Below are 24,368 nucleotides of genomic sequence, written 5' to 3' on the forward strand. Positions count from 1 at the left end.
TTTTTTTTTACCTACTGTATTTTTAATACAAATTTGAACAAATTATTTATTCTAACTCCTTATTTTCTTTAAATATTACTTTTCAATGTTTTGAGGAAAAGAGAAGGGAGAGAAAAACCAATAAAAAAAGAAAGAAAGTAAACCATTGCCCTCAATATTATATTCACTCAATGTGCTACAATGAAATTTCATATGCAGACACTTTACTTTGAAGCACTCAAAATGGCTTATATTAACTAAATATAGTTAATATCATTTTTTAAAAAAAGAAAAAAGAAAAAAAAAAGTTAAATATAAGCCCTTTAAAGCATTTATTGGAGATATTCGAATCTCTTCAGTGAATGACCTTTTAGCTCGGGAGAACAAATCGATAGAAAGTCTTTGCACAAACTTGAACATTTGAGACGACATATTGATATTCGGGCACTATAACTCTTAATATAATTTATTTATAAATTACGGGATAGTTCATAATTGATTAAATGATTAATAATATACAATTGACAAGTAAGACACTAATTATTTAAATTAACAAATCAATTTTTTTACTTGATCATTTAATATGGTAGTAGAATTTTAAAACAGATAGGAAATTATAAGAAAAACTTTTTGTTAACTTGGAGTCTCACCAAACTAACAATAGGAAAGAACAAATAAGAGTTTCACTAGCCTTAGCAGAGTCTCACCACTAAAAGAGCAAATGAATCGTACTTCTAAGAAACATACTTTTTTTATAAATCATCACATGTCTGTTACAATAGAACATTATGTTCAAATAGCTTCGTAGACTAAACCCTAACCCTAACCCCATGGTAACTGACTTTAAGTCGAATCCATTATTAAATTACAAATAACTTAAACTTTGGACTAAGCCAATCATTGAATTTCAAATAAAGTTAATAATTTAAATAAAATTAAATGATCAATTTATTATTGTCTTATTTTGCAGCATTTAACTAATTATAAAATGCTTCATCAATTTATAAGAAAACTTATAGTAAAAATTGAAATACATTAATTATCATGTATTGTTGACATTAAATGCCCATGTAGCATAATTATCAATTATTTAAGGCTATATTTATTTTGTAGTGGATAAATTTGTTAGTCATAAAAGAAGCTGTCTCCATGTTAGTATTATATGGAGGCCTTGTTTGGCAAGTGTCGAATAAAATAGAGTAATAGATTGTTAATATTAAATTAATAAAGAGTGATAGATGTGATATAAAGTAACAAAAATTTGTATAGAAAAGTGAAAATTTTTTGTATTGTATTGAATTTTTTTATTTGAATAGTAATAAAAAGTTATTGATGTGATATAAAAAGTGAAAAAAAAAAAAATAAAAATTAAATGTTTAGATGTTAATTGTTATTAAAAAAAAAAAAAAAGAAAAAAAAAAAAGCCCTACTATTCTGCTTCTGGTCAACATCGCCGATGAAACTCGATCAATATTCGTGCAACCAGCATCTTCAGGCCAAATACTCCATCATTCTGATTTCATAAAAACATGGAAGTCAACACTACTTGTGACAGCTGTGGGATTTGAACCCACGCCCTTTCGGACCAGAGCCTAAATCTGGCGCCTTAGACCACTCGGCCAAACTGTCACTTGATGTTTCTTTATGGATCACAAATTATAAATATAAATAAAAAATTATAGAAGCTTGGTCTAAAATTTCTGAAAAATTATGCCTCGACTGCCTTCGAGCCAAAGGCCGAAACAAAAGAAACCCCATCACCTACATGATCGGTGATCCATTGAGAATTTGATGATGACCCACATGATCCATTTAGAATTTGAGGTTGCCCAATATTCTTCTATTCTCTCTTTAGCCGGTGAAGAGCTGCCCATTTTATTTTATTTTATTTTATTTTCACTTATTGCCAGCTTTTCCATCGGAATCAGTCGATCAATAATTTAATTGGTCCCCTTCATGATCAGCCATCTGATTAACTGGCAAGTGGACCTTACTTAAGTCAATGTTTGGTGTTTTGACCTTCAATCAAACGGTTAGTATAATCAAGCTTTTGCATGTTCATCACTGATTCACTGGCTATTAATAATACACCCACTTGGAGAGTCTGGCTTCATGGGGACAAGAAAGGACATTTACGTTTCATTGCACCATATCCTACCTTTTCTTGGTTTTTGTAATCTGCATGTTGGTCATTTTTATTACCAAGAAAGCAGGCCACACTTCACTTCTTTTGGTAAATACTTTTGTTTAAGAGAAATGCTAAAGATGAGTCTTTCATCCTCCCTTCATCACCCTCTTTTTCTTAAAAAAATTGATTTTAAAGAAAAAGTTGTCTCTGATGTCACATCAGAGACAACTTTTTAATAAAAATCAATTTTTTTATTAGCAAAGGAGGATGAAGGGAGGATGAGAGACTCATGTGTAGAAGGACTCTTTGTTTAATAAGGTTTACCCACGTAAAGTAAAAGCAATAAACAACCATAAATGGTTTAACTTTTGACTAAATTTAAAGTAAGTGTTCAACGCACGTTTAGGGATGAGATCCCTTGACATTAAGTTGTTCAAACTTTTTTTTATGAAAATGTTAGATTTACCATATCAATATAATAATTGTACAATAACTCCTTACATGAGAGTAAGTCTCATATATTAGGATCCACCTTCATGTGAGAGGTTGTTGTAATGTCATAATGCAATAATCAAATCCCATTTTTTTAACATAGAGATTTAGACAGTATAAAAGAAGGCGTTGAGACTTTATTTGTTGCGGACAACATACAATACAATAAGATTTATTTAAGACGGATAATTTTGACATTACTTTTTAATCCAATATAAAATTAATTAATTAGAATCGAGAGTTTGGATCTGTTTAAATAAATGGATTTGGTTATTGTTGACCTATATAATTTTATACTCATACTTCAATACGTAACATTTAAGGTTAACATTTTTTTTTCCATGACTCAAAAACTCGACACGATTGAATTAAACACAAAATTAACGAGTCGGAATTGAAAATTTTGATCTCTTTAATTAAAGGGATCGAATTAAAATTGATATATATATATAATTTTATGCGCGTGACTCAACATAATCCGAATTCAATACCCGAACACAAATTATCTCCCCTAAAATCATTTGTTGAAAACAGGAAGCAAACTCCTCTCTCAAATTGTCCAAACCAAAAAAAAAATTCGAAGACCTTAATAACAGTGAGTTCCATTAAAATATGAGAAATGATCTCTACACTCATTTCTCATAACAGCCCCACAACAAGCTGATGTGGTTGGTAATATTTTATTATTTTTTTACAAAAAGAAAAAAAAAAAAGAAAACAAAAATAATAATAAAATATTATCAATTACGTTAATTTATTGTGAAATTATTGTAAGAAATGAGTGTAAGAATCATTATGAGTCAAATGGTGTGTTTAAGATTCCAGTTGTCAAATCTTAGAACTTCCTGATTATTAAATGACCAATCAAAATCACTCACGCTCGTAGATGCGACACATTGACCCCACCCACCATTTTGATTCTGCTAAAACCCATTGGAGGGCAGCCTGGATATCCTCAGTTCCACCTCCCGATTATTATTATTTTTTTAATATCTATATATTCTTCACTAATAATTTTTACTTCAATTCCTAAATTGCCCATGTCGGCTCTATTTTGATTAAAGGCAGTGATTTTATAGTGCTTGTGTATTGAAAGGAACAACTAATCAAATTATATAATTAATAAAAATAGAACAAGAAATTATTTTCTTTTTGTTAGGAAAAAAAACAGAGAAAAAGTAACAAAGTGTTTAGTCATGCCAAATTTGTGTTTCATCTTTAACTAAAGCTATCAATGAAGTTGATGCAATTTTTCACCATGACCAAGATAATAATACATAAAAATTTACAACATAATTGAAGAGACATGTCACCTTAATCAACTATCACCAAGCTACATATCTAAAGATCAAATATCAAAGTTACACTCTTTATAAAATTTTGGGTTGAAATTTCTGCCTTCTAAAACCCTGCACTCTTAATCGGAAGAGGAGATTCTTAAGTGAGCTTCTCCACAAACCTCACGAATATAGGGAATCATGCTCTACATAATTTATCATTTTTTTTTTTTTTTTATGAAAAATGACAAGATTTTAATCTACGAATTACTATTTTTATTCTTATAATTATTTTGATATATTAAGAGATATAATTACTAAATATGATATTAACTATACAAGAATATATTTGCATAAAAGATAATACATATATACAGATGATATTCGCATTTACATGGGCAAAAATGTACATATATAACAACTAAATAATTGATCGGCCAGCCAATACAGGTCCGAATTCCAATCTAGATGTGAAAAATCCGTTTTCAAATGCAGATCATTTAATACACATCTTCTTCTCAGAGATCCAGCTGAGAGGTCTCCTCCTCTGCCCACAAAGTCCACCCACCCGAAAATGAAAAGAAGAGTTTCTGCGATGGCCACTCTTCTTTTCATTGCAGCTCTCATGGCTGCCTCTGGCTTTGTATGCGAAGCAGCTGATTCTAAAGGATCATTTACAGATAATTTCAATATAATGTGGTCTGAGAACCATTTTACCACCTCTGAAGACGGGCAGACCTGGTATCTCGCCTTGGACAAAGAAACAGGTAAACAAATACACGAGATTCTTTGCTTTAGTTTGAAGGCAAGGCACTCTTTGTGATTATAATAGTATATATATATATATTTTTCAAAAAAATTGAATAGGTTGTGGGTTTCAAACAAAGCAAAGTTATAGATTTGGGTGGTTTAGCATGAAGCTGAAGTTGGTCGGAGGTGACTCTGCCGGCGTAGTGACAGCTTACTATGTAAGTTTTTGAGACTTTTCTGGAACTTTTTATCAAATATCAGATGCACGTACCCAATGCCGAAAAGCTTCTGTTCTTCATTCTTATTAATGTTCTGACTTCTGAGCATGTGAATGTTGTAGATGTGCACGGAAAATGGGGCAGGGCCGACGAGAGATGAGTTGGATTTTGAGTTCTTGGGGAATAGGACCGGGCAGCCGTATCTGATTCAGACAAACGTGTACAAGAATGGAATTGGTGGCCGTGAGATGAGGCACATGCTTTGGTTCGACCCCACCGAGGACTTCCATAGCTATTCCATCCTCTGGAACAACCACCAGATTGTGTAAGTTTCTTCCACTCCTTGAGACCCTTTTTTCTTTAAGCCACTCATTGAATCTCCTACTTCTGCATAAGAATTTAAACGTGGTTCCACCGACGGTAACAAACGATGTTTCTTCTTTATTAGCATCAATCAAGGAAAAATACAATGAAGCTTTCTCTTTTCTTATCAATAGCCTTTATTTATAAGCAACAACACTCTTCTTCTAAGAGAATTTGGATTTACAATAGAGAAAGAACATAATTTATAATCCTAAGAGAATATACGATCCTACCAAGAAGACAATAAGATTTCTAATCCGACAATTAAGTACTAAAATTCCAACAATGATCCAATAGTTTTAATATAATCAATAGAGCTAGACATATGGGAACCGTTAATATAAGCTTGGGCCCTTTTAAGGGAGGAGGCTTGTGGCCACTATATCCTAGATATAAGTATCTCCAAAATCTCTTGAAAATGAGACCTTAATTTAACAAGTTGCAACAATATTTATCTCAAAGCATAAATTTATGAATTTAGACCTAAGATCAAGATCTCTTAATTAGCTCCACGAAGAAAAAGGTTGTACGACTCACCTACTTTAAACTTGTCCAAGTTATCGGATCCATCAGCCTCAAGCAAATAAACCTCACAACTCTCTCTTTTTTGCAGCTAATTATAAGAAATTCTCATCCATTTATTATATGGGTAGTGATTCTATCAATTTTGGCAACCTGAACAGTAAATGTGAGAAATTTTTTATAGAACTTTATTTGTACGAACAAATTTCAAGCAGCCTGTCCATGTTTGGATATTTAGGCTTTATAAGAACTTTCTCATATTTGTTGCCCAAATTACTAACGACCTGAACATTAAATTGCTGTGAATTCGATCTTTATAACACACACGACTTGTTCATGATTATAACCAATCACATTCAGCACATGTATACTGCACAGCACCGACATCACCTTTTGTTTTCTGTCGGTGAAACTCACAGGCTAGAATTTTTTCTTTTTCTTTTTCTTTTTATTATTTTTGGATGAATAATTTCTTTTTTTTATTTTGAAATACGGAAACAGGTTTTTTGTGGATAGCGTTCCGATGAGGGTGTACAAGAACAATGGGGAAGCAAACGACTTCTTCCCCAACGAGAAGCCCATGTACTTGTTTTCCAGCATATGGAACGCCGACGACTGGGCCACGAGAGGCGGGCTGGAGAAGACGAACTGGACCAAGGCCCCATTTGTGTCTTCTTACAAGGACTTCGGCGTCGAGGGGTGCCAATGGGAGGACCCTTATCCTGCATGCGTCTCAACCACGACTGATAATTGGTGGGATCAATACAATGCCTGGCATCTCTCCGATTCCCAGAAAATGGACTTTGCTTGGGTGCAGAGAAACCTTGTTATATACGATTATTGCAAGGACTATGAACGCTACCCAACGGTGCCCGGGGAGTGTTCGTTGAGTCCGTGGGATTAATCAAACCACTTGATTTTATCCAATTTTTCCAATTTTCATTTTACATCGATCGGTATAAGGTGTTTTTTTTTTTTTTTTTTGTGCCATTATTAACTATGTGAAAATTAGATTTCTATTTGATTTATTCAATTATTCATATAAGTTATAAATGAGTAAGTTTTGATTAAAATAAATAAATTGAGTGTAATTTATTGAGCTACGACACTTACTGCCCATAAGAACCAACAATGGGACATTGACACATAGTAACTTAAGAGACATGTCAGTTTAATAAATTAGTTTTTTTTTTCTTTATAAGTAATAAATTAGATTTTTTGTTCAAAAAAAAAAAAGTAATAAATTAGTTAGTTTAAAAAAATATTTGGAGAGACCCAATTTGAGTAGGGTTTGGCCATTTTGTGGAGGGTATTAGAAAATAATTGTGTTCTTTGCGTTCTCATAATTTGTATATGTTGAGAGGGACGCCAATTCAGCAACCCATGGTCTAACTCGAGAAGTTGCCACTCATGGCATAGATTTATTTTGGCTGGAAGACGAGTAATTCTAGATGTCATACTCATGTTCTTTTAATAATGATGTGACTTTTAAAATTACCATTAGACTTGTGATTAATTATTATTAAATTTTAATCAAATGATGATTTTAAAAGTTACTGCTACTATGGTGGATGAACATAGATTCTCAGGTAATGTAAGGGTGAGATGGAATAAACCCCCAATGGGTGTTATGAAGATCAATTTGAACAAAGAGACGAAAATTATGGGAGTTTGTATTGTAATTCAAGATGATAATGAAGCTTTTGTGGCAGCTTTTTCTAAGATTGTTCTCTACATTGTAGATCCACTCACTGCCAAAACAATAGTTGTTTGACATGCTGCGCAGTTGGCTTGTAATCTAAGACTACAAAATGTACTTTTAGAAGGTGACTCCCTGAATGTAATTGTAGATTTGAAGGAGGGCCCTTGTGGAAGTGGTAATGGACAATTAATCTCTAATACTAAGCTCATTCTTTCTCGTTTAGGTCATTATAATTTTCACCATGTTAAAAGGGATGCTCATTATATGGCAAAATTTGTTTTTTTTCAATTGTTAAATAAAGTCTAGATGGAGAATTGCCCATCTATTATTCAGAATATTGTACTTGAGGAGCAAGCAGAAGATTCCTAAACAATAAAATTATCTTTATCTCAAAAATGAACAAGAAAAAGAGTGAAGTTTAAAATTACTCGGAAGATATTCCTCTCATTATATATGGCATTGTAGGCAGAGAACTTTCTGTCCCTATTTGATTTTTTGGATCTTTTGAGATTTTTATAAGAAATATATTTGTTAAAGAAAAAAAAAAAAAAAAAACATTTATTCAAGTTGGCTTGACACCGCGTCTCCCATTCCATTACCCACCGCGCACGGAAATAAAATAAAATTTGAGGGGCAATTCAGTAAATCGATTCACTTTGGTCTTTGGGCTTCGGGCTTCACAGGGTCTGTGAGAGGTTAGGGCTCCGATTCTGAGAGAGAGAAGCATCAAAATTCACGGAGGAGGACAATGGTGTGCGAGAAGTGTAAGCGTTTCGTGATTTTCCCTCTGCGACTGATGTTCCTCTAATTGGAATCATGTAGTTTGGATGATAGCCTTTTGATATTTGAAACTTTTATTCGTAAATTTTGTTTTGATTTTGGGTTGGGTTGTGTGTAGGTGAGAAGAAGCTATCGAAGGTCATAGTGCCGGACAAGTGGAAAGAAGGAGCGAGCAATACCACTGAAGGCGGTGGCCGCAAGATCAACGAGAACAAGCTCCTCTCCAAAAAGAGCAGGTTCTTTTCTTCTCTCGTGTAAAATTTTCCAATTTGATGGTATTATATTATTTTTCCAAAAATAAAAAAATTGTTGAGTTATTCCTTGGCTTAAATATATATTCTTTTGCTTTGGTGAGTGCTTTGCTTGTTTTGGTTGCGATGTTAATGAGCCATGGTTGTTGGTAGTAATTTTATGATAATTTGATTCACTAAGATAAATTCATTGCAATAAAGTTCTATTATGGTCGAATTCATGTAATCAATTGCAATTTGCCTTGAGTTTGCAGTGTTTGGTGAAAGAAGTGGGATACATAGTTTACCCTGGTGTTGGTTTTTATTGCACGCTAGAATTCTGGTTTTTTTACCGCAGTATGTGGGGTTTTGATTAGGGTTATGATCGGCAACAGAGTTAAGATTTTCGTGCAGACTTCATTTGATTAATCCTGTTATAGGGTTCTTAGGGGGTGTTGCAAGAACTGAATTGGCTTCCTGTTTCTTGAAAGCCAGAATCTGAGACTAGATGATGTGCTCTTTATGTACTGTAACAGTGTTGTTACTAGACTAGTTTACTACTACACATTGATCCTTTTAAGTAGCGAGCAAACTAGTTACTGCAACTAGTGATCTTGTTATCTTGTGATATAATGTGTATTTTTTATGTTTTGTATGCTCGCATTTGGTTCTCTGATTTTGTTAACCAGTATGCTTTTCTTTCCTACCATGCGCCATAGTGGTGGAGTTTAGGTTTTTGCCTGTTGCGTTTCTCTCGCTCGCTATGTTACTACTCATCCAATGAATTCTTGATTCTAAAATTTTCAGTAGTTACAGTTGGTGGCAGTAGATTCATGTTGAAATTATAGGGTAAGGGGCAATCACTGTGTAAAATAGTTTAGTCAAAAAATTAAATCTGTTGAGTTTTGCCTGATGTACTTAAGAAAAGATTAGATTAGCATTTTCTTTCATGATCTTATCTTTGATGAATGTAATAATGAGTATAAGTCGCACTTTAATGTTTATTTAGTAAAAAATATGCATATAATATGTAGAATTTTTGGGATTGTGACACTAGAATGAGTGGGATACAGTGTAGGACAAATTTCACTGAAGGTATATGGTGAATATAAAAGTATGTATTCGACATTGCTCCAATGAGTTATAAGATATTTGATGAGGTCGCATCATTGTGCATAAACCTGTGCAGTTATAGATTGAAGTTTCTTGTAACAATGAGTATGGCACCACAAAAAAACAATGATTTAGTGTCGTTTGGGCCAGTGTTGTTTGAATAGTAAACGGCTCTAAATTTAGCGCCGTTCCTCCTCCTCCTCACCTCACGCCCCATTTTTCTTCTTTTTTTCTCTTCTTATACGTACTGCATGCCACCCTTTTTTTTTTCTTCTTCTTCTTCTTCTTCCTTTCTCTTCTTCTCCTCACGCCCCATTTTTCTTCTTCTCTTCTTTTTTTTTTTTCTTCTTCTTCTTCCTTTCTCTTCTTCTCCCTCACCCACGATTTTTTTTTTTTTTTTTTTTTTTTTTTTTTTTTTTTTTTTCTGAAATACTGGCATGGAATACATGATTCAGTGGAGAAGAAGAGGAAAATAAATAAGAAGGGAGGAAAAAAGAGCTTTTTAGAACTTTTTAATTTTTTTTTCTTTCAAAATTACGGTTTAGTGTCGTTTGACTGTTCAAATGATAGTAACGATTTCCTTTGGGGTGGTGTTGGAGATGAATTTAAATTTCATTTGGTTAATTGGCGTATGATTTGTTCTTCTAAAGCTTCGAGGGGGCTAGGAGTGAGAAATTTGGTTATGTTCAACAAAGCCTTGATGGGTAAATGGTTATGGAGATATGCTATGGAGAGAGATGCTTTTTGGAGAAAGGTGGTGGATGTCAAATATGGTAGTTTGAGGGGTGGTTGGTGTTCTAAGGAGGTTGGGGGTTCTTATGGGTTTGGCGTGTGGAAAAGTATTAGGAGGGGTTGGGATGCTTTTGCTGCGCATGTGAGATATGAGATCGGGAATGGTTCGAAAGTTCTGTTTTGGCATGATGTATGGTGTGGGGAAATTCCTTTGAAGATCCTCTTTCCAGATTTGTTCCTTATTGCTAGAAGAAAGGATGCTTGGGTGGAGGAAATTATGCAGAGACAAAATGGCACCATCTTATGGAATATTATGTTTTCTCGTTCAGTTCATGATTGGGAGGTCGAAGCGGTTAGTAGGTTTTTTGGGATGTTGTACACCCTCAAAGTTAGCAGCGAGGGAGAGGATAAGTTGTGTTGGGTGCCAGCGCGAAAGAAATCTTTTGAGGTAAAGTCCTACTCAGTCTTCATTTCCGTGGAAAAGTATTTGGAAAGTTAATGTTCCCTCGAGAGTGGCTTTCTTTGTTTGGACGGCAACTTTAGGGAAATCTTTAACTTTGGATAACCTTCGAAAGAGAAACATTATCGTGATGGATTGGTGCTCTATGTGTAAGACCGCTGGAGAATCCATTGATCATTTGTTTCTGCATTGTATGGTGGCTACAGAATTGTGGAGGGCGCTTCTGCAATTGTTTGGGGTGGAGTGGGTAATGCCGGGGTCGGTGAAAGACATGTTGGGGAGTTGGAGGGGCCAGAAGGGTAATCGGACTTCGATCCAGATTTGGCGCATGGCTCCGTTGTGTTTGATGTGGTGCGTTTGGAGGGAACGGAATGCACGCTGTTTTGAAGATTGTGAGACTGGTTTGTCGAATCTGAAGAGAAAGATGCTTCAAATGTTGTTTATGTGGAGAGATAGAATTAAGTTAATGCATGACTGTTCTTATTTTGATTTCTTAGATAGATGTTCTCTATGTTCTTTACAGTAGGGGTTCCTTGTATACATCCTGTGTACTTTGGGTTGCGCCCCTTTGCGCCTTTTCAATATTTTTTACTTATAAAAAAAAACTGTTTAGTGTTGCTTGAATAGTAAAACGACACTAACTGAATAGTGTCGTTTGAGCTCAAGCGATCCTAATTAGTGCCGTTTGAACAGTAAAAAACGCTTATCTGGAGTCTCGACCCTATGTTTAAACGGTGCTAAATGAATAGTGCCATTTTTTTTTTTGGGTAGTGTGGCCTTAGATAGAGAGCTCACTGGGCCTTGTGCAGTGTTGAATAATGTAAAAGGGATTTATGAAGCTGACCCATAATTAGTTAGGATCACGGCTTAGTTGAGTTATAGCTTAGACTTGCTTGTTGCATTCAATTGAGCTTTTGAACTCTGTCATGCAAATTGACATTAATATACAAAATTAACTACGATAAGCAGATATGTCTAATGAACGTCAGGTGGTCATTTGACATCTTTGCTTTTTGTAGTTAATTTTGTATATTAATTTCAATTTTCAGTGTAGATGATTTAGTTTTTGAATTTCATAATCTTATCTACATTTTCTTTTTTGCTTGCAGGTGGACTCCTTATGGAAATACCAAATGCATCATATGCAAGCAGCAAGTACACCAGAATGGCAAGTACTGTCACACTTGTGCTTATTCGAAAGGTACTTTTATTTTATGTTGCTAATCTGTTTGGTGGTTTGCATATGTGCAGTTTGGTGCTAAGAAATTTCTTAAATTTGTTTTGTTGTGCAGGAGTCTGTGCAATGTGTGGTAAGCAAGTACTTGACACTAAGTTATATAAACAAAGCAATGTATGATGCGACCCAGGTATAAGTTGGTGCTCTCTGTTAAAGTGATAACTTTTAACACCATTGTCTTTCTGTCATGATTGGCGCCTGTCATTGAGCAACAAGTCACTCAAATCACAATTGCGGCTGTAAAAGTTCAATAGATATGATGTGTACTTGGTCGTAATGCACAGCGAATAGCTCGTTGATATTTTGTCGCATTATACTTTTAACAGCGAATAGCTCGTTCATTCTATCATTTCTGTTTCTATGTAAATCTAAATTTCAAAGCGCCACTTTCTGTCTGTAGATGCATGCTTCAAGGTGTGTTTTTCTCTTGCATCTGTTTTTAGGGTTTACTTACTCGTCCAGCAATAACTTCTGCCTGACATATGCCTTAGTTTCCAGTCAAGGAATATGAAGGTAATCGTGTGGGTTCTGAAGTTGATATTACTTCCTTTTAATAGTCCTGAAGTTGGTATTACATCTCGTCATCTTAGTACCGACATTATAGTGTTGATGTAAATAAACTAAAGCCTGTGGAGGGAGCTTCGACCTTAGGCTTTTGGCATTTTGTATTAGTTTAAAGATCACTTTTGGTTAGAGAAAAAGAGAAATATCACTTTGTATAAAATTTTTAATAATGAGAAATGCTATTTTGCATTTTCCCATTATTCTTCCAGCATTTAAATTCTTTTAAAACTTTTAGTATTGTGTAAAAAGTTTAAAATTTCTTATTAAATGGAATCTAAAGTTAAAAGGAAGAAACGTCTAGAAGAAAAGGATGACATGTAAGTTTCACTTAAGTCATGTGACATAAACAAGTTAATAAGTTTTATGATGTTATATATGATTTATTTTGTTTTCTTTAGTAGGTGTTTCTTCTACATGTTTGCTTACCTTCTCTTGCATTAAACGACGTACTCTTTTTGATGCAATGGAGATAAAGAGTCGATTGGGTCCACCTAATTTTATTTAGGTCTAATATTTGGGTTATTAATATTAATTTTTCAAGAGTTAATGGTGTTGTTTTTGGTAATTCAATAAATGGGCGTTGCCATGAGGTTTGGTCGTTAGAATGTTTTTGGTAATTCGATAAATAGGCGTTGCCCAGGATTTAGTCTTAGTCTATTGAAGGGTGTTTTGTACTCTAATGAAAACAGACGTGATTAGAATAAGAAAAATTAAAGAATTGATTCTTCTCTCCCTCAATTAGTTAAATGCTACACATTTTCTTGTAATCTTGCGTGCTAAACTTTGTTAGTGACGTCCATATCAGCGGAGAGAAGTCCGAGAATTAATTCTTTTTTGTTTTTTTGTCAACATCACAAATATGTTAGTGAATAAGCCAAAGTAAGCTTACTATTTAATGTTTGTTTTTCTCAAAGAACATGGTGGAAATTTACAGTGCTCGTGTTGGTCAAATTGCTGGACAACCACAGTGATGTACATGGCATACCCAATTTTGAATTCCTCTTTTAAAAGCTGATAAGATAACAAGATAAACATGAGACAGTTTGGATAAGGTTGGTTGGAGTAAAGAAATATAAGACAGCCTAAAAAGAAAAGGAAAAACAAAACCCAATTTTGAAGCCATTCCCATGGCACAATATCTGTGTACATTAAAACAAGTGCAAAGGGATATCTTGTACATAGGAACTTGGGGAATAAGAAAGTAGACAAATTTGACAAGAGTTCTCTTGTTATATTTGTTAAACCAATTTTTTGTACGTTCATTCACTTGTAGAGTATCTAGAAGTCCAGTACTTTTCAATTTCCTCAGCTGTTCTTCCTGGGATCCTTCCAGCAATTAGAGACCACCTGATCACGGTAATAGAATTTAGCTTTGAACAAAGAAGCTGTTTTTGTGTATATGGAAAACTCAGAAGAGAAGAGAATCAAGCTAACCTTTCTCCAACCAGATTGTACATCCTTATAATAAGCGTTTCCTCATCTTCAGAGAATTGGAGCTTTGATTCTTCACTTGTTTCCTCTGAAGAAAGAACCCAAGATCAGTTGGGGGAACTCAGCAAGCTACTTCTATGGACTCCATGACAAGAACAACATTCTTAAACAATAAAAAACAAAAAGAAGAAGCAACAATTATCTATGAACAGGACTTTTAGATTATACACGCACTTATGCAGAGAAAAGAGCACATAAATTTTTCGTGTCAAAAGGGTACCTTGAGAGTCGGCCAAAGTGTCATTCGAAGGGGTTTGGTTCCTAACCCCATTGGAAGTGGAGAGCTGAGAGTCAGCCATGGGGAACAAATTTTTGGGAAATATGTAGATCAGCCAATGGTGAGATGTGTTTGGGGGGGGGGGGGGGGGGGTAATGGAGATGCTTATGCGCTACATATTAATAATAGGGAGTGCAAAGAATGGTAGTTGAATGATGGGTGCAGGCATCGTCCCAAAAAAAAAAAAATAATAATAATAAAAAAAAAAATGATACATTTTGACTGTTCATGAAAGAAAAAATAAAAAGAAGAATAAAAAGTCTGTCTGTCCATTATGCCGCACTAATTCGTCACGTAAAGCAAATTTGGATCGCACATTTAAGTTAGAAGCATGGAAATATTAATTTATTTTTCAAATCCATGTTTTCCACAACTATGGAAGTTAGATTGTACAATATTGGTTGCTCCGGCCATAAGCTTAGAATTATTTATCTGTTTTCCTAATCCATGGGGGTCCATGTGTTCCACAACCTTTTAACATTTTTCTGTGTCCTTCCATTATCCAGATAAATCAGATATAAAATAATTACAAGTCTAATTAATAAAGTGCAAACCAAGTTGAAGTACTCATTAAATAAACGTGTTATATGGGATCTATCAACTTGTAGATATCTTTCATCGATCTTATGAGTTGACGTGTCTATCACAGTAAGGGGAAAAAACACTGCATAAGAGTTACAGTTTTTTATATATATATATATATATATATATATATATATACACCTTTTGTCCTTTTTGGTTGTCTCTTTCCACACATCTTATATTATGTTAGTTAATGTGTTTTGTAGGTGTTTTCATTTTTTTTTTTTTTAAAATACAAAGTGTTATAATTAACATAAAAATTGATGATACCGTAAGTAAACCTAGCTAGAACCCAAAGCCTTGGGCCCAATTAATAAAATGATAACCCCACAAAAAGCTTTACTCCATAAAAATGCCTATAAAAGTCTAAGGGTGCACCGCGTGATCAACAATCTGACAAATTTTATTGGGACTATTTCAAATTAAGTTAGTCTGACAGAAGGAGGATGAAACTCATAAAAAGAGGTATGACCTATGAAGTTTGAGAACATTCCCCATTATTCACTTTTTGACTTAAGGATACTCTACTTACTTGAGTATCGGAGGCTCTCTCGTTGGCGCCACTCCGGCAGTTTTTTTCTCGTCTTATAGGTTGTCTGTCGTCCGATTCGGCCATCCAAAAATCTACACCTTACAAAGATGAAAACATTTTTTGTGCTTTAAAGTTTAAAGAGTTGCTGAGACCATCTTTTTGTATTTTTCAGTATTGCCATGGATCATCTTTTCATTCTTTTAAGTTAACGTGGCTTTTAAAATCACCATTGAATTTAGGATAGATCACTATTGAATTTTATTCCAGTAGTAATTTTAAAAGTCACGTCAACTTTAAGAAGATGAAAATATGATTCCCGGCATTACTTATGTATAACTATACCTTTTTCCTCTAAAAGATAATATGATTTTGAGCAATTTCTGGTGCATAGAAGCTTTAACATCAGAGCATGGGAAACCTTTCCTTGAGTTATTCTTGCAGAAAGCTTTCCAGCACGTTGAAAACAGGAAGTTCCCAGGCCAATTGGCTGGTTATGTAAGCAATAGCATACAGCTGGGACCAGAACGTGAAGGGTTGTCCTTGAAATATTGATATGGCTGCTGGCTGCTGGCTGGTGGTGCGTCTCTATCGATCTGTAGAAGTTTGTGGCAGGCGGCGCCCATCACTGCCAGCCTTAGCCAGATATTTTGTGGTCTAACGTTTTCAAAGTACTATATTATGTACTCCATGGCTCTAAATAGAGAACGTACCCAAAGTAAAGGAGGCCGTGCGTTTTGTTGCTGGATGATCGACTTGGTGCGAAAATGACAAAAAAAAAAAGAGCCCCTCTTTTTCTTTTTCTGATTTTCTGTAGTGTAGTGTGACATTTAGACGGTGGGTATCGCTCTAATAACGTGCTCGCCGGCCAACCAAAAAAAAAAAAAAATTAAAGTCGGTGATTCAAGAGTCAAATACGCGGAACAACTTCATGATAGGGTTACGATTAAGGTATTAGGATTTTCTAATCAACTAATCCTAACTTAAATAATCTAATCCAACCTCTTACCCTAATCTTAACCTTATCGCTTCATGGGATTGGGAGGTACTGAAATTTATTTTTCCTTGGATTATAAACGTACAGGTCAAGCCGTGAAGGGCCCCAACAATATTCTTAGTGTCAATGTTAAAAGGCAAATCTTTAATAATTATACCATTTGATTGGAGAGGATTAGGCCGTGACTCGCTTTCCATCAAGGACAGTTGAAGGCACTAGGGAATCGACCACCCCACTTGAAGAATTCTTTGTTTTGTTCTGATCAGTGAAAAGTACGAAAATTATGGCCAACTTCCGGTCAATTTTGTTTGTTAATAACATTATTAACAATATCTTAAATGTAATGATGAGCTTGAGCATTTGCTTTAATCTAAGAAAACTGTTGCCTGATGGTAAAGGAAGCATAAATCATGCTAAACAATTTGGAAAGTGGATGTGGAAGACGTACCGATTCTGTGTAATAGGGCAGGCTCATGTGATTATGTGAGAGTCTGCTCAGGCTCCATCTATTCTAACAGCGGGATAAGTAGGGCCCGGCCAGATTTCGATAAGATCTTAATACCCAAAAAATTATTGGATGTCTCACAATTTTAGAAAACTATCTTAGTCTATAACTTTATTTTGTTTTGTATTCTTTTTTAACTTTTTTTCAAAATTATGGATACCGAAGAAAAAGAAAAAGAAAAAGTGGAGATAACTTTGTTTCAAGTCTTTGTGTTTCAACCCATGTTGATGGGGGTGTTTATCTTGGTTTCAGTTGTGAGCATATGTATGTGTTAGGGGAGAGATATAACTTGCGTTGGATCTCTTCAGTCTCCCAAGTCAAGGTTCTTGAAGTCCCTTTGGAATGTTTTTTCATCCTTGGTTGGGATTTGGATCCATAGCAATTCGTTTAGATAAAGTAAAAAAATTCATATAAAATTCACATGTCAAACAAATTTTGGATTGTCCAATCGTCTACCTATCCGAACAAGGGATAATATATGAATTCTCTCGTATTATCTTTAGCCAAATTGTTAGTACGTAATTAAAACAGATAATTGCCAGCAATTCAGACCTACCTGAGAATTTGAGTCCCCAGTCCCCAGCATTTGCCTCAGCCAATGGATACATCCGTACGTACCAAACCATACAAGAAGCACAAGCAAAGAAACGGCAGATGCTGTTCTTGTTGTCAAGTGATCATGCTTGTGCAACAAGTAATCCACGACCTGGTCATTTCATGTACCATTTCAGTTCTCTTAGATAGTCATCTGGATTTGACACCATTAGGCTTTATGCCAGTTTTCCCATTGTTCAGAATACACCACCATTTCTACGGCAAGCAAGTTGTGAGGGACAGTCAGAAAACTGGTCACTTCATTCCCAAGGACAGGACGTGCGGTGCCTTTATGAACGCAATCAACTGGATAAGGATGCATGACAATTATATGTTTTAATTCAAAATAAATATTTATTTTAATTACTAACAATTTAAGTAGGTAATATGAAAGAATTTATATAGCATCACTTGTTCTTGTAAGTAGCCTGAGAAGTCAAAATTTATTTGGACAGATAATTTCATATGAATTTTCTTATAATTACTGTAGAGTGTAAATTCCAAACGTAACCTAGTGAAAGATGAAAAGAATATACCAAAGGGACTTCATGAACCCTAGCTTAGGAGACTGAAGAGATCCAACATAGGTTATCTCTCCCCTGCACACAGATGCTGATCACAGCTGAAACAAAGATAAACACCCCATCAACCCCAACCTCAGAACACTGACATGGGTGGAACACAAAGATTTGAAATGAACACAAGTTTGAACCCCAAACACATCAAAATATGGCTCAACTGAATACTAAAAATCTAACACAATTTTAAGAGCCCCAAACACATTAAAAGGAAGGATAACTCCTATTAGTTGCATGTAAGCTCTCTTCTCTCTCCTTATAAGCTCCCTGTACCAAAAGCCATGGGAGGAGGGAAGCTCAAAGCTTCTCTCCCCCTTCTCCTTCTTTCTTTTTTCTTCTCTATCCCTCCCTTTCCCCTCTGCTAACATCTCCTTTGAGGTCCCTATCCTACTAGAGTTTCTCTAGCTTTATTTACCTCTTTGGAGGCTTTGTCTACCATTTTAAATGTCCTGTTTACATCTTTAAAAGCTTTGTTTATCTTTTCCTTACTACCATCACCGGTTATCTCCTTCCTTCACCGTGTCTCCAGTTGAATCCTCGTCGCCTCTGCCAACACTAGCTGCGTCTCCATCAGACCTCCTCTCGATGGAATGTGGCTTGCACGTGCCTGCGAGTGGATCTCACTCGTTGGAGTGTATTGTACACGCTCCACGGCATGGATAACCCTCCACCACGCATGCTACCTCTTGTTTCCTCTTCCGCACCGCTACAATCAACCTCATGTGGTGGTCCTCTCTCCACTGGTCGTCTTCGCCGGTGATTGGTTTTCATCCACTGCCACTCTCCTCCCTACTCCGCAATGCCAAATGTCGATGTTCTACTCCTTGTTTTTATTTGTTTTATGTAGTTTTTTTGGGGCTGTTAAAGCTATCTTCACATTTGGCTTTGTTTTAACCTTCATCAGTGTCTTCTTACTGTATTGGTTTCACCTTTGAGGAATATTGTAGTTATTTCTTTGCTAGGCTACAGTTTGAGTTTTCGAACCTTTCAAGGTTTGGGACTTTTCTTACGCCTCTTAGTTACGTTATTCGTGGTGTACCTTACAAATTGCCTTTAGTTGCGACCATTTTTCTTGGTCTTTGTACCAAGGATAGATAGAGCCGCATTATTTATTTGTTGCCTTCCTTTTTATTTTTTGTTTATCTATATTGATGTGGTTATTTTGGGGTTCTCTGTTGGTATGTCCAGCTTTATATTTTTCTTTGATGTAATTTTTGTTGAAGGACTTTAAATAAATAAATTAAAAAAAAAAAAAAGGTTGCATATAACAAGTGGACTTAAAGATATTCAATACAATAATCATGATTCAGAAAAAGCAACAAGGCAGACAACATTATGCAGCGATGATTGCGTATCACTTTAAGACCAAATATAGTTACAAAAAAAAATTTCTTCTTTGCCAAACGAGGCAGATCATAGGGTTGTGATGTTCTCAAATCCATTATGCGCGCAATGGATGGTCACAAGTTAAAGAAAGAAAAAAATAAGTAGAAAAAAATGAAAGGAAAACAATATAATTGCAAAATGCCAAAAGAGACAGGTCATAGAAAAAGTAGAAAAGATTTCTGCTTTGTTACGAAAGTAAAATTCTACAAACGTGCAGTATATATAGATGACAGAATTTGTATTACTTTATTTTAGAGTAATTATAGTTTAATTAAATAAAAATAGTTACAATTATTTATTTAAGTTAAAGTCTTTTTAATTATTTGTGTATCATTATGGTGCAAAAGTTATTTAGTAGTATGTTTCTTCAAGTAATTTATTTGTATTAAGAGTTTATCTTAGAGTAGAGATAAGAGTTCATCTCCTATTCTGTCTTTCTAATTCCTTTATTTATATGCTTGAGTGATTAATAAAAAGTAAACAGAATTAATTTCAAACCTTGTTTTTGAAAGAACCTATCGAATTATCCTGCTGCGTGTTCAATAAACCATTCACGTAGGGCTGGTTTGGCAAGCCATTCCCATCGACTTTTTCATTGCCTTTTTCTTGTTAGGAACAGTAACACGTCTTTCAACAGTTTCCAAGTCAGAACAGCTGGTTCTCGTGCAACCGTCCGGACGAGTCTTTGAAGGCGTTCGGACACCCTGCAATGTCTAGAAGCTTCAGCGTTGAAGACATCCGGAAGACCGAGCAACACCGTCTGGATGCTAGGTCAAGCTTCTCCAATTTCTACACTGAGTTGGATTTCAGTCAACATTATTTGGGAAGTTTCTGCAAGACGTCCAGACGACGTGGCAACATGTCCGGACGCTACCTAGTGTCCAGAACTTTTCGGTTTTCCTTTACAGACGCGGAAAGGGGTGACAGTTGAAAATAAATAATGATTTCAAAATTAACCAAGTGTTTGTGTGCAACAAAATATCTTAAATGCGAAATTTAAATAAGACAAGATATTTGTTATGAAGTGAAAACTCAGTGAAGAGAAAAACTATTCCGGGGCAGCCAAACCCAAGAAATCCACAATCCAAAAACAAAGCTAATTACAAGACACCCATACTCACGTACCCTTATGCAGTAGTCATACCTTTAACTCTTACACGAAGCTTATCATGAACACTTCCCAACCAGATCTTTCACTTGAAGGGGTTTTTGATGAATTCCTTTACCTTAGGGCCGACCCCTAAGATAGACTTCACACGAACAGTTCAGCACACACTGGCAATGGCTTGAGAGCTAGCGGATCTTCGATTCTCGCTAAATACCCTCTCAAAGGTAAGGGAATTCAATACCAAATTCTATACAAAATACAAGCCTAGGGCCTTCTATTTATAGGCTTACAGGAAACCTAAAACTGCTGAGATTCGGGCTCTTGCTATCGAGCGTCCGGACGGAAGTTAGCCACGTCCGGACGGTTTTCTGTGATATCCTTTCAGAAACAGTGTAATTCTATCTTTATCAGGTTCACGTCCGGACGGCTTGTCCGAGCGTCTGTACGGTCTTCGTTAAAATCCTTTCCGCATTCGAACGGAACTCTGGAATATTCTGAAATACTGGACATCGTCCAGACGCGTTGCCACATCGTTCAGACGGCTTATAGAGACTTTCCAAACAGTGTCGACTTTTGAAATCCAACTTCGTGTTGAACCATGATTGACCTAGCGTTCGGACGGTGTTGCTCTGACGTCCGAACGTCTTCATCGTTATCTGTAAGACACTACGGGGCATCCGGACGCCTTCAAAGGCTTGTCCGGACGGTTGCACAGAAACCGACTGTTTTGTCTTGGAAATTGCATGGAATCCTCATGGACATCTTCTTAGAAATGAGACACCGTCCATATTACTTGAAGACCCTGAATAGAACAGCTAATCCTGTTAAAAAGCAACCATTACATAAAGTCTTTTTGTCAACCAAAATGTTGTGAATATAAAATACTAACAAACTCCCACTTTGGCCATTCTGGTTTAAAAAAATACTTGACCAGTTTGGAAATACATTCCCGGTCCAAACAAAAAATATTCCCCATTTTTGTCTCAAAAGGACAAAGGGTAAACAGAGTATAAGAGAAAACCTCAATTACTAAAATTCAAAACAACAAGAATAATAGTAAAGTGTTCATTAAAAGCTCAAATCAACATAAGGTAAAATCAAATCCTCAAGATATCACATTTCCTAAATTTGAGGCACTTCGGCTTCTTGCTCCTGAAGCCTAGAAACCATAGACTGAATAAATTTCAGTCACTTGAGTCTTCTAGCCCGAAACTGATCATCCATAGAAAGAAATCCTCTAGACAAGTGGTCTGCAAGATGATAAAGAAGATTCACCACTGAATCTCTAGCTGGTGCAGATCTAGAGGAAAAGGTTACGGAAGACTCTATATGAGCTGGGAGAATGAGCTCATCTAAAATTTGAGATCTCTGGAACATATGATTTCAACACTAGTCTGTTTTTCAAAGAGCCCTCTGTCTGACACTATGCTGGAATCAGTCGGACAACATATTCCTAAAAATATTTGAACAGAAATCTATCCAAAAATAACACCACAAGGAAATATTAAATCCTGTTAGTTTCAAAAAGAATGTGGTATTATGATGGCTATCAATTGGATGCATAAAGAAATAAAAAAGTAGATATAGCAATCCAAAAGACACAGATTAGTAATATCCATCCAGCATAAAGACAGAAAAAGATATTCATGAACAATCTCTCAAATCATAATCAATTAAAGATTCCAATATTCTAAAAGAACTAAAGCTTAAGAGAATAAGAAAAGTCAAAGGAAATACTTGGGAATGATAAAAGAGAATGCCAAAATCTCGGGATCAGTCCGAGAGAAAACACACACAACATAACATGATAGAACGTGCAAAAAGTAGTGAGTGTTTGGCAGAGAAAGCAAAAAGCTCGCGTCTGGACATGGTACATACTCGTCCGGACGGCATGCTGTTAGATAAGAGATTAATAGAGCCGAGCACATCCGGACGTAAGAACATGTTCGTCCGGACGCTTCACACTAGAAGCTAAAAAACAGAGGGAAATATACAATTTTTTTTTTCCTAACGTTAGCTTTAGAACACGCATGTATAAATAACTGATAAAACAGTTAAATAGCATTTCAAAAATATAGCAAGATATAATTGAGAGTAAATAGTCAATAAGCACAAAAATTTCCCTGCAGATAGAAATTTTTCAATAGTAAACTTAACTCATGCAATGCGTGTGTGTGTGAAAGCTTTCTCAATAAGGTATGAAGTTTACTGATATGACTTAAAGCAATCAAATTTTCTAAATAAGAGATAAAATCAATGTTAGATCAGTCAAAAGTTAAACCTTATTTTACTAGGGCCTAGCCACTTTCATCTGATATACTTCCCCTAAGCTGCAGCACATTTTTTTTACTTCGTCCTTTAGTGACCGTCTATTTTCGCAATAATTTGGTCACTAACTATTTCTATAGGGACAAGTTCAAGAACAAATTTGTAGCACAAAAGCAGTGAATCTTTTTATTTATCCATATTTATTTAGTTTTGAATGTTTTTTATCACTTAGTGCTGCAACCTAGAAAGAATGCCAGAATTTATGGGTTCTAGGTTCAACTAGCGAGTTGGTCAATTTGACCATCTTAGCAAAAAAATCTCTCATTAGAATTTCCAGAAGCTAAAAGTCAGAGAGAGAAAATGTACCTTAGGGAGCTTTGGATAGTGCACAATTTTTCATCGCATGAGAAAAGCAACTATCTAGCATTAAGATGCACATGAAAACTTAGCAAATATCAGACATAAACTCTCAATCAAATATAAGCATATTCAATTAATGCACAATGAACTGAGATATTAGGCAAAAACATATACAATATCTGAAAAGCTATATATAAAAAATAAAATTCTGCATCTTCTCCCCCAATTTTTTTTTTTAAAAAAAAAGAAAAAAAAAAAAAAGGGAAAAACAACAAAAACATGCTTACACAGAGAAGAAGACAATTCAGTCCAAACATGTAAGATAAGAGCAAACCTGACCTCAGGGAGAGATGTTTGACTATATCAAGACAGAAAAGTAGTGACATGCTTTCTCTGTCATCCCTAAAATGTACCTGCAGAAAATTCTTAAAGCAACTAAGAGAAAATCTAAGGATAGAAAATTTGGTTCTTCAAACAGAATGCAAGGCAAAAAAATAGGATGTATAAGATATGACAATCAATGCAATGCATACATACTTGGTATGCACTAGGATTTAGGAACCAAAATTCTAGGCATGGTGAGACTTCACCTATACTAGGTGAGTCCACTCCCCCTCAAGAGGTGAATGGTCTCATCATTTCTAACCCAACCCTAGTGTACCTGTGGTAGATGTGATCGGGTATTGCTCATACTGTCTATTATCCTCAGCATCCCTTGTAACAAGCTCAGCAACCTTTCATAGGCATGGTTGCTATCGGGCTTTTGCGGCTTTTTCTTATAGTGCCTTGATGTGTTCTTCGGAACAAATTGCTGTTGTTGCCGCTGATGCCATAGAACATGATGTCCCGCCAAAGGTAGAGTACTTGATGTGATCTTAGTAGGCAACTTTCTTTGAGCCTTCTTCTTCTGAGCTTGGAGCTGTGGATATTTGGGTCAAATGTGACCGGTGATGCCGCAGTGATGACTGGTGGGCAGGCTTCTTTTGTTGGAATGCTGCTTGACTTTCTCTGCATAAATAAGGTTAGCATTCTTACAAACAATATTGCCCTTACCTCTTCAACTTCACTTTTTCTCAGAGCATCCTACTTAATCTAAGGCCTGTGGGATTTCAACAAATAACAATTTGGTCTAACATGACCAATCTT

General features: G+C 35.4%; 3 protein-coding genes and 1 non-coding gene across 4 annotated transcripts; 2 read left to right on the forward strand and 2 right to left on the reverse strand.

The window, feature by feature from the left end:
- Positions 1–1,528: 1,528 nt before the first annotated feature.
- TRNAL-UAG (transfer RNA leucine (anticodon UAG)) lies at positions 1,529–1,608 on the reverse strand. Its single transcript has one exon. It is a non-coding gene; the product is annotated as a tRNA-Leu (tRNA).
- A 2,722-nt stretch (positions 1,609–4,330) lies between these two features.
- Positions 4,331–6,782, forward strand: LOC133867709 (probable xyloglucan endotransglucosylase/hydrolase protein 8). The gene is made up of 4 exons (XM_062304473.1): positions 4,331–4,643; positions 4,744–4,844; positions 4,967–5,169; positions 6,231–6,782. Exons 1-4 carry the CDS (start codon positions 4,451–4,453, stop codon positions 6,631–6,633), a joined length of 900 nt encoding a protein of 299 aa, XP_062160457.1. The 5' UTR covers positions 4,331–4,450; the 3' UTR covers positions 6,634–6,782.
- Positions 6,783–8,038: 1,256 nt separating this feature from the next.
- LOC133868719 (uncharacterized) lies at positions 8,039–12,382 on the forward strand. Its single transcript, XM_062305699.1, has 4 exons — positions 8,039–8,195; positions 8,330–8,447; positions 11,856–11,947; positions 12,039–12,382. The coding sequence occupies exons 1-4, from the start codon at positions 8,180–8,182 to the stop codon at positions 12,101–12,103; spliced, it is 291 nt and encodes a 96-aa protein (XP_062161683.1). The 5' UTR covers positions 8,039–8,179; the 3' UTR covers positions 12,104–12,382.
- Positions 12,383–13,658: 1,276 nt separating this feature from the next.
- Positions 13,659–14,393, reverse strand: LOC133868809 (MYB-like transcription factor ETC3). The gene is made up of 3 exons (XM_062305825.1): positions 14,259–14,393; positions 13,982–14,066; positions 13,659–13,894 (listed from the first exon to the last, which is right to left on the reverse strand). Exons 1-3 carry the CDS (start codon positions 14,335–14,337, stop codon positions 13,807–13,809), a joined length of 252 nt encoding a protein of 83 aa, XP_062161809.1. The 5' UTR covers positions 14,338–14,393; the 3' UTR covers positions 13,659–13,806.
- Between the last annotated feature and the right edge of the window lie 9,975 nt (positions 14,394–24,368).

This window comes from Alnus glutinosa, chromosome 5 (assembly GCF_958979055.1).
Source record: "Alnus glutinosa chromosome 5, dhAlnGlut1.1, whole genome shotgun sequence".
NCBI classification, from domain to species: Eukaryota; Viridiplantae; Streptophyta; class Magnoliopsida; order Fagales; family Betulaceae; genus Alnus; species Alnus glutinosa.

Excerpts from the sequence above, each read along its gene's own strand:
- LOC133867709 (XM_062304473.1), top strand. The coding sequence starts at position 4,451 with ATGAAAAGAAGAGTTTCTGCGATGGCCACTCTTCTTTTCATTGCAGCT. Across the intron at positions 4,644-4,743 it reads CGCCTTGGACAAAGAAACAG|GTTGTGGGTTTCAAACAAAG; the intron begins GTAAACAAATAC and ends AAAATTGAATAG. Across the intron at positions 5,170-6,230 it reads TGGAACAACCACCAGATTGT|GTTTTTTGTGGATAGCGTTC; the intron begins GTAAGTTTCTTC and ends ATACGGAAACAG.
- LOC133868719 (XM_062305699.1), top strand. Across the intron at positions 8,448-11,855 it reads CTCCTCTCCAAAAAGAGCAG|GTGGACTCCTTATGGAAATA; the intron begins GTTCTTTTCTTC and ends TTTTGCTTGCAG. Across the intron at positions 11,948-12,038 it reads CACTTGTGCTTATTCGAAAG|GAGTCTGTGCAATGTGTGGT; the intron begins GTACTTTTATTT and ends TTTGTTGTGCAG.
- LOC133868809 (XM_062305825.1), bottom strand. The coding sequence starts at position 14,337 with ATGGCTGACTCTCAGCTCTCCACTTCCAATGGGGTTAGGAACCAAACC. Across the intron at positions 14,067-14,258 it reads CACTTTGGCCGACTCTCAAG|AGGAAACAAGTGAAGAATCA; the intron begins GTACCCTTTTGA and ends TTCTTTCTTCAG. Across the intron at positions 13,895-13,981 it reads TACAATCTGGTTGGAGAAAG|GTGGTCTCTAATTGCTGGAA; the intron begins GTTAGCTTGATT and ends TACCGTGATCAG.